The sequence below is a fragment of the Gossypium hirsutum genome, chromosome D03, assembly GCF_007990345.1.
Source record: "Gossypium hirsutum isolate 1008001.06 chromosome D03, Gossypium_hirsutum_v2.1, whole genome shotgun sequence".
In the NCBI taxonomy this organism is placed as follows: domain Eukaryota; kingdom Viridiplantae; phylum Streptophyta; class Magnoliopsida; order Malvales; family Malvaceae; genus Gossypium; species Gossypium hirsutum.
The window spans coordinates 44,468,156-44,478,138 of NC_053439.1; the positions used below are offsets into that span (position 1 = coordinate 44,468,156).

A 9,983-nucleotide genomic window follows, 5' to 3' on the forward strand; every position below is an offset into this window, starting at 1 on the left:
CAAAGTATAGATTCGGAGAAGGTAATTTAGATCGATTGACCTAGAAGTCGATATAGACCAATTGAACTGGACAAAAACTCGGTTGGATTGAGCAATTGAATCGGTTAAATTAAATTTTTAAATTTTTTTAATAATTTATTTAATCGAATTGGACAGAGCAATGAACCGATTTAACCATTAATCTAGTTGGGAAAACCTTAAAAAAAATTGACAACCCAGTTACCATGCAACTTGATGAACGACGATGGGACTATTTGACTTATTCATAATGTCCTATTTCAAACCTTAAACTATGGGTAAATTACACTCATGGTACCGCTGACGTGACACGTTAAATCATATTTCAAACAAATATTTTAGGTTAAATTATACAATTGGTCCCCATATTTTTTTTATTTTGAGCAATTTAATTTTTTTTATGTTCTTTAAACTTTTCTTCTTTTTTCTTTTTTCTTTTTTTTTTTCATTCTATTTTACTTATCCGTCTGTTTTACTACCCCATTTCTTTTAACATATCAAGAAGTTGAATTGACAGTAAAATGATAGTTAGCAAATGGTATGGGTTTAGGGAGGAAAGAGGAAATATAAAAAAAAAATTTAATTAAGAGATTTAAAAATTGACAGTTACACCAAAATGAGAAAAAGAGTTATAATTTAAGTATCAGTTGGTGGGTTAAGTCTGAGTATTATTTTCGTATGATGTTCCTGTCTATCCGAATGCAACTTCCACAGTTAGTGTTCAATGGACAACCAAGGGATGCGGTAAATGGGCCCTGTAATTTATTGTTGGATAGGCAAAATAACAAATGATCTGTCCAAAGATAGAGCAATTAATGCAAAATCTACCGAAAAGAAAAAAAAAAACATTTGAGTTCCTGTTCTAACCAAAGACATTGCACGTTTGTTTGTCACAAAATGTCAGAAAACATGTGGTTATAGGCGACATCATGAGTCTGGGTTACATAGAAGCAAACTTGAAAGTAACTCTTAAGCACTCATGCCTTCCCTTTCTCCTGCTTCACTCCTATTCTCACAAAACAAGGTGGAAAATTGCTACCAAACAACAATATCCTGTTTTTCAACTTTATTCCTCCCATTATTTCTTTGATAATTATGACATGCTGCTGCAATCCAATTTCCTTCCTCTTTTTTGAATAATTACAGGAATTAATCAAACTGTACATTCATCACAGTATTTCATGAACAGAACCATAAAAAACATCCGCAAGGTGGGACCAAAAATTTTCACAATACTCATCAACAACATATCACTCCTACTCTGGTACCACCTATGCATTGCACAGAGGATAACAACAGAATAAGCTTTAAATATTGAAATGTTTGTGCCTGTTAGCTATGATATCTGGACTCGAGTGAGTATCAGTTACGGGTAGCTCAATCTTTTTTCTAATTATAATCATATTATCTAAAAGATCATACTCAATAATCACATTCATATATGTCAGACATAGATACTTAAAGAAGAATGAAAAGTTCGGGTAACAAAGCTGATCAGTGCCACAATGTTAAGCTATGTTAAACAGACTAGAATGGTCATAAACGGATATATGTCTCACATGGGTATGTTCAAATTTTTCTAGGTTTTTCCATGTATATGAAGTGGTCTTGGAAAGTCATGTCTCCATTCCGTGTAAAAAGATAGGTAACATATGGTATCACGCAGATACTTAAAAGAAATATGAGGAGTCGAAGAAACATGGATGGTTAGGATGACCAGTGAAATAAAATACATGAACCAAGACAAATTCACACATAGGGCAACTATAGGCTATAAACATGTACAAGATGCAATATACGTAGTGAGTGAAAGTTGACTTTCACAGAATGTGTTTATTAAACATACAAACTTTAAAAAAAACAAAAAAACAAAAGGGGGTCAGCAGATACATATACAGATATACTCTTGCTCTAGCAAGTCCTTGATGAGTGCAAGGGCCATACCCGTAACACGAGTCCTTATCCTATGAATTTTTTCTTCTCATATGGTGAAGAATGAGAGGTGATCCTTCAAATAAATCCAAAAGATAATTTTCCAGATCCTCTGGGGTATACTTAATGTATTTTCCAGAATTCCTTCCACTCTCTAGCTGACTCCCAAATCTCCCCATGAAGGATCTATAAGCTGGAATTACTTTCTCTGATATAGAAATTCGAAGCTCTTCACGAAGTTGAGGATCAGGGACCTTCCAACCTGTCTGAATCCTATATATTTCTTCAAAAAATGCATTGAAGTTCTTAAATCTCTCCTTCAAGGTCACCTTGGAGGCATTGTTAGAGCTACCACCAATTCCTTCATCCTTCAGACAATACAGAGCTTTCATCCAACAAGCCCGAAGATAATTTGTAGCATACTGTCGTACTTGGCCACGCCGCTTACGAACCCAATTGTCTCCCAAAAGCTTACCCAGCTCAGAATCCTTCACCTTTTGCACTATATACAGAATATTATTCATCAAAAATATACAATGCAACGCACCATCCTCATACAGTTTCGATTTCTCCTCGAGATTGGACTCCAAAGAGGATATCAACAACAACAGCCGTTTAGCAAATGGAGTCGTAGTCTCAAGCTCACTATCTTCACTCTGTAATCCATCATCTTCTTCATCCTCATCACTCTCCAATAACAAATTCAAAGTCTTGCTATAATCGACAAGCAGTTTGACATAATTCATCACATAACGTGTAAGTGGATGAATCTCACCATTCTGCATAGGTTTCTTCGAGGCCTCACTCTTCACAGCATTCTCAAACTCCACAAAAGTCCCTTTCGCTGCTTCGCCTAATCCAGACAGTACTCCCTTTGCTTCACTACACAGGAATTCATCTGTAATCATCATCTCAAGATCGAGCAATGCATCAGCCAACACATCATACATATCCAGAATTCGAAACAACTTCTCAGATGATCTTTTCCCGATAGCCACTGCTTCGCCAAAATTCAATAACTGCATTACACAGCCTTTAGCAGTCTCACTAAAACAAATTTCTTTGATCGAATCGAACCCATTAAAGATCTGATCACAAAGTCTCTTTTCCCCACTCAAAAGAACCCTAACAGTAATCTTAATTGCCAGAATCCATTTATTCATCTTTTCATCCAAAGCTTTCCACTCAATCTTCTGAACTTCCTCAATACTCAACTTCTCAACTCCAAGAATCACCAAACACTCATCCAAAGCATCACGCCTAACATTACTATAAGTTTGAACGCACTCTTTTTCATAGCCAGACCGGATCATCCGGTCTGCAATCTCTTTCAACTCCACAACAGCATCAGCATTTATCAAATCAACACATAAATCATCTCCCAAACTCGCTCCTCGGTCGTGAAAGCACCCTCTTACGCTATCAACCTCTCCGAAACTCTCAAATTCCTCATCAATTTCCCCTTCATTCACTGCGAAAGAAAGGGAAACCCTCCGGATCGAACAGTAAAGCCCCTCCGCGTCGAGTGGGACGGTGTTCCTAATCAAAATAAGCCGAAACTCATCTTCTAGCCTCGACATAGCCAACTGAACAGCGGCCTCAGCCCGGTCCATGATTTCATTATCGGACCGAATCGACACATCAACAACCAATTTAAGGATTTCGTCAACCGCTGAGAGGTACTCGGCGGCTTCATGGGGAGAGTCTTCCCAAGGAAGAGAGTGACAGGAAGTGTCAGGGTTAGATGAGGAAGAATCCCACCGGAGGATCACTTTCTCGGCGGCGTCAAACCGTACGCCGGTACTGTCAGAGTCTTTTTTTATTAAATTGGTGATGTTGGATAAGCGGTTATCGAAGCTCGAGAAAATCAAAAGCATATCTTCACGAACCTCTTTTGCAGTGTTGAGACTCTTCACTATCTGCTGAGCCGCCGCCATAACCCGGTCTTCGCCTCCCGCATCAAGGCTAGTCGTAGTCGTAGTCGTTCCCATAGTCGATGCTTCAGTCCTCTACTCGCTCCAGTTCTCCGGTTTCTGTTTAACCTTTGTAACAACCAGGGGACTGGAGGCGGCTCAGAGTGGAAGTGAAGTGGAAAGGGCCATTTTGTGATGTTCCGGTTCGCCTGTGATTACTGGTTTTGTGTGATTCTTGTCTTTTTTTTTTTTCTACGGGAACTGAAAATTTTGAAGGGAATTAGTTTGAACCGGCTGGTTTGGAGAGAGGAAATGGAAATGTGGTCTTATCGTTTAACAAGAATTTCTAATTTTTTATTTACAATTTTAAGTGTAATTATTAACATTTTCAATTAAAATTTAATCACCATATTTACTTTCTATCAATTACATCATATGCGATAACTTAGTTAAATACCATATGGGTAAATTTTATAAAATGGGTAAACAACACTGATATTTTTTTTTTGTTATTTATTAAGAAAAGTTATAAAATAATTATTTTATTATTTTATTTTATTTTATTTTATTCATTTAATTATATTAAACTTTTAGATGCTTTTATTTTTACATTAATCAATTGGTGATAAAAAAGACAAAATTAGATTGATAAATAACTATTTTATAGCTTTTCATAGTTTAATGACAAAAATACAATGCCTTCTACAATAATTTACCCTAATATTATTGATAATTAAATTAAAATTTTTAAATTAAGATTTATTTTTCATTCAAACTCAAATCATTTAAAAAATAAAATAAACACCCACGGACTGTTAGATTTAACTTTTCTTTTTAATAGCAATTTAACTTTTTTATAATTACTCCTTAAAAAAAACTTTTTAAATACCAAAATTAGGATCATATTTCAACTTTTTATTTTGATTTTAGCCATTCTTCCGGTCCAAATATTTGATCTTAAATTTTATTTAAATTTCACTATCAATATGTAAAAACGAACTTATATTCTTTGACAATTTATACATCTTTAAACTATGTATGAAATAACTCTTAGAAGTTCATACTTTTTTCCTTAAAATTTGTTTAAACTTCACCATCAAAATGTAAAAGCTTTGACTAGTATTGTAAAGATTTTTATTTCTTTTTACAATTTTTATTTAACTAATACTAAAAATAATTTAAAAAATTTATAATTACTCGATTTTTTAAATTATGAAAAAGAAATTATTATTTATTTAAAATTAGATACAAATTTTACAATTAATTGACAAGTTCAGATCTAGACTAATCATTTTAAATATATTGTAAATCACTTAATAATAAATGTTCAAAGCAATTATTGAATACTAACCCATAAAACTCTGACATCATAATTGGTATTATTCCGGAAAATATGTAAGAGATTTTTCTCGAGAAAAATAAACTAAGATTAATTTGTATTTATGAAAGGTAGTTTAGGCATTCGAGAAAGTATTAAACGTGAAGTGTAATAAATTTTGTTAATTCAAAGAATATATTAAATTGAAATGTGATAAGAAGGAAAGAGGCTAAAGTGAATATAAGGATTAGTTGAGGGCGAAATAAACATTACATAAGTGAATATATTTAGAAAATTCAAATTTTAAAATGTGTTGGATATTGAGTAGTATTTGTCACAATTGAATTTAAGTCGAAAAGAAAGATTTAAATTTAATTTTGACTCATTCTAGAGTTTTATTAAAAAAGGAATGACAATCTTATGAAAGATAAAATATTTTTTTTCTCTAGGTATTCTCATCTATTTCTTGACTCCATGACAAAATCCACCCAAAGGCCCTCAAAATTCTTGCTTACTCATAGTGAAATCTTTTTTCCCAAACTCGCTTTCATCTTCATCATAAACCCTAAGGTTTATACATGGGTTGTAAGAAAAACTAGAGCTAGTGAGAGAAAGCTTGTGGTAAGATAAGAAATTATTTTCCATTTACTTCCATCACACTTATTTGAGATTATTGTGACCGATAGCTATATGAGTGGTATTAGAGCTTTTGGGTATAAGGTATAGGGTGATTTGTCGTAATTTGATGTGCCAAAATAGGCTCTTTAGTATACATAATGAGTTTGTTTTGCAGCAATCTATGAGTCTCTTCTATACTTTTGGTTGATTTTTATTTTATAGTATTAATGATTTTTTTTAATTTAGTCCTTCTGAGGCCCCAATTGGCAAAATGGTGCCATTGAGACTCTAATGGTGTGTTTGAATTTGTGTAGAGAGACGACAATGGTCAAACCTTGAGGAGAACTACATCGACCTGAGTGTCGCAACATTGATGTTAGGATATCATGACACTAAGCTTCCATTGCCTCAAGGGTGCAGGACTTCAACAAGAAATCAATCTGGAGTAGAGTGCTGAGGGTGTCGTGACATTAAGGGTGTTGTGTCGCAACATTGAGCCCAAAGTAGTGACACTAAGCCTCCAAGGTCATGATACCACTACTGATTATTGAAGTGAAGAAGTTATGGCCACTAATGAGGATGTCGCGACACCGATGCTAGGGTGTCACAACACTGCTGCTTGACAGGGTTATAAATACTATTGTGGTAGTCTTAAGTCCAACACAAACACAAGTCAGCTCATACACTTCAAGGGCAATTTTGTTAATTTTAAGGTTAAAATTTTTGTCGTACAAAAGATGATTTTGTTGTCAAACTTAAAGGAAAGACCTTTTATCACATTTTTAGCTTAGTAGTTACTCTCTCCTTCATTTTTAGGTTTTAATTCTTTACTTTTCTGAGCTTAGTGGTTGTAGTTGGTAGTTTTCTTAGTTTTACTGTAGTTTTTCCTTTCTTTGCACTTAGATACAAAAACTTTACTTTGTATTTTGATTTCTCTTTAATCCCTTTAATATATTTAAGCTTTGTTAACCTTCAAATGGGTAAAAATCTCTACTTTAGCTATGATTTCTTCTTCATTGTTGCTGCTATCATTTTCTCCAAAGAACTCATTAAGAGTCCCAAAGATTCTTCTAACATTGCTTTTTATGATTTCCTTAATGAATCATTTGAGCATGTATTTGACTAATGTTGGGGTATTGGTTAAGGATAGTAACTAAACCTCATGATGGTTGGTTGATTGAAATGTCACATGGTTAATTTTTTGGGTTAGGGACTAAATCGTAAAAACTAGACTAAATCGAATAAACTTCAAAACCTAGAATTGATACCTCTAGGTGAACATTTAGATAGGTGAGATCGAGAGGAGATCCTATTGGGAACCAATTTGATTATCTCGAATTTAGCTTGGTGAGATCGAGAGATAAACTAGACTAAATCGTTTAATTGGGTAAAATTGTGACTAAAAGGTAAAATTGAACAAATTAGGAGTTTGAACCCTTTAGATCCATAATCCATGAATTAATCAGCTACATGCAAGTCAACCAACAAATTTTTCCCATTAAATTGTTATTTTTACACTTTGATTATTTTGCAATTTAGTCCTTCTAGGTGTTAGGTAGCATAATTAATCCTTGAGAATGATTTTTCGTATTATAATACTTAACGAGTAGCTAGCTAGACTTCTTATTTTCCTGCATTTTCATTTTTAATCTCCTTATCACCTGAAATCTCTAGGGTTTGATCCTCAAAAAATTTCGTGTTCCGTTGTAACACAAAAATGTTACAACTGACCTGTCACACTTGTAGATAATCAATTTATTTTTTATTGTTTTTTGTTTATTCTCTTGTCTCGGTGCAGGCATGCTGAGGTGTGGTCAAGTTGGCACTGTTGCCAGGGATTTTGTGTGTGATTAAGTTTATTTGTGCGGTTGTTGCATGTTTTTCTATGAAGGTAATTGGTAAAAGCTAGGTGTATAGATACAACGCTTTCTTTACTTGTATTTAGTTGTTTGTTTCACTTATTCTTTTATTTATTGTAGGGGGTTTAGAATTTCTCTGAGCTACTTCTAATTGATTCAGAGTAAGAATAGCCAGTCAATTCATGGACCGAAGGCCAACTCACATTGAGGTCTACCTTATTAAAAACCTTTTTCACATATTTCTTCACACAAAATCATCAATTCACATATTTTACCATAACTTCACATATTTTCATGTTGAGAATCATGTCAATATATATTAATACATTTTATCATAATTCTTTCTAAAGTCAATATCACACTCTATAGGAACAAAACACATGGATATCAATTTTTCATACACATTTTCCCCATATTTATTTTCCAAGTATATTAATGGCATTAAAAGTACTCCTTTGAACGTAACAACACAACCACATATCAACTAACACATATATTATGTATAATGTCAATGCGTCATGCTTCACCTATGTGTTAGCATAATTAATACATTTAATTATTTATTACTTACATTAAACAAGAACGTATAGTAATTCCCACGAGAACTTACATTCAAAAGCTCCTCTAGAAAGCTCTTTCTTTTTTCCCTCATTGGTACATACATTAAATGGAAGGAGAGCTTCTCTAATGGTTTCACTCTACCACTTTTTTTCCCTTGCTAGAAGCTCCTCTGGAAAGCTCTTTCTCTTCACAAATCACACAAGGCAACATAAATACGTATTAATAAAGCATGGAGTTAACATTAAATAGTCATTTTAATGGCTTAACAACCACATGAACTCATAAATGTAAAATGAGATTATGAGATGTTAAGAATGTTAGGAAATGAACCCATATTGTAGTAAACATGTAACTGTTTTCTATTTATTTGAATGATGAATAAATAAATAAAGTTAATTTCACATTTCACTATATGTCTTTTGTATTTACCGTCTTTTATATTTTGCATAGCGAAATTGAGATAAGCAAATATTAGCTCATTAATTGCCTAAAGTTTAAACTGAAGATAAATGGCATTGTAAATAATGTTTACATTGCGAGAAAGACATCTTACTTCAGTAAATAATCTAAATTAGTCCGTAATCCTGTAAAAGAATCAAAATGAGCATTTGATTCAAATACTAAGAAGGATTATTATGTCGTCTATAATTCCAATTGGGGAGATGGCTAGTCTCAGCTATCGAAGTAGTTGACTCCACGAGTAGAGACATAGATGTATTCATTGGTAAAATGATACATTGGATTGGACCCAATATGAATTAATTTTGAATCCGTTTGTGAATTAATTCACTTGTGACATTCATGGTGTGATTTACCTAAATCCTGAGTTAGTCCCTGACCATGTGCATGCAACTCATGTGCTTTGATATAAGTAGAGGCTTATGCTCTAAAGATGATCAAGCCCATAACCAGTATGTTGGGTACATGACTTGTGTATGGCATGGTTTTACTAGCAACAGTGAAATTCATAGCTCAATTAAAGAGTTAATAATATTCTCTCATTGACATTGTGTGGATTGATAAATATGGAACGTGGCCAGAGGTTGCTTGTTCTCAAACGATCAATTTATCACAATCATTTGTTGGCAGTGATCATATTAATCATTAATGAGACACAATGCTAACAATAAGATAAAATATGATTGTATTGAGTGAACGGATTTAACTCAAAGGAATCAAGGATATCATATAAGGGTAGCACACACATGACGAGGTCATTGGACAAATCAATTGGATGAATTGCTTTCGTAAAGAGTGTACAATAAGGATTTTTCAATCATAGTACTTCTTGTGGCCTGACTTTATAATTAAGTAATTGCGAATTATCGGAACGATGCTTCTGGACATAATTGCAATCACTAGAGCCTAATTGTATATGTCTGATTGCTCCCTCCGCTAGCTCAACAAAAGCTCAATTGGACTGCATTTCAATTAGAAGAAAATTCTACGACTTTGGGAATAATTTAATTAAGTCGATTTATTCGATGTGGAATTAAATTAGGTGGTCGTAAGAATTGTTCAACTAGAGAATTTAATTAAAGAATTTTCTTGAAAAATTAATTTGGAAAATCTAAGTGATTTTTGAAAAAAATTAATTTTGATCAAGTAAAATTAAATTAATCAAATCAATTAAAATTAATATGATATTTTTGGAAGTTAATTTTCAAGTCAGACAATTGGCCCAATTCGTAATTGAACTTGAAAATTGGACCTGAGATCGTAAATTGGGCCCGAGAGCCCAAAATCGATACCAAGACCCAAAAA

General features: G+C 33.3%; 1 protein-coding gene across 1 annotated transcript; it reads right to left on the bottom strand.

The window, feature by feature from the left end:
* Positions 1-1,707: 1,707 nt before the first annotated feature.
* LOC107950186 (exocyst complex component EXO70B1) lies at positions 1,708-4,195 on the bottom strand. The gene has a single exon (XM_016884982.2). The coding sequence runs from the start codon at positions 3,939-3,941 to the stop codon at positions 1,983-1,985; it is 1,959 nt and encodes a 652-aa protein (XP_016740471.2). The 5' UTR covers positions 3,942-4,195; the 3' UTR covers positions 1,708-1,982.
* Positions 4,196-9,983: the final 5,788 nt, after the last annotated feature.

Coding starts and splice junctions, on each gene's coding strand:
- LOC107950186 (XM_016884982.2), bottom strand. CDS start 3,941: ATGGGAACGACTACGACTACGACTAGCCTTGATGCGGGAGGCGAAGAC.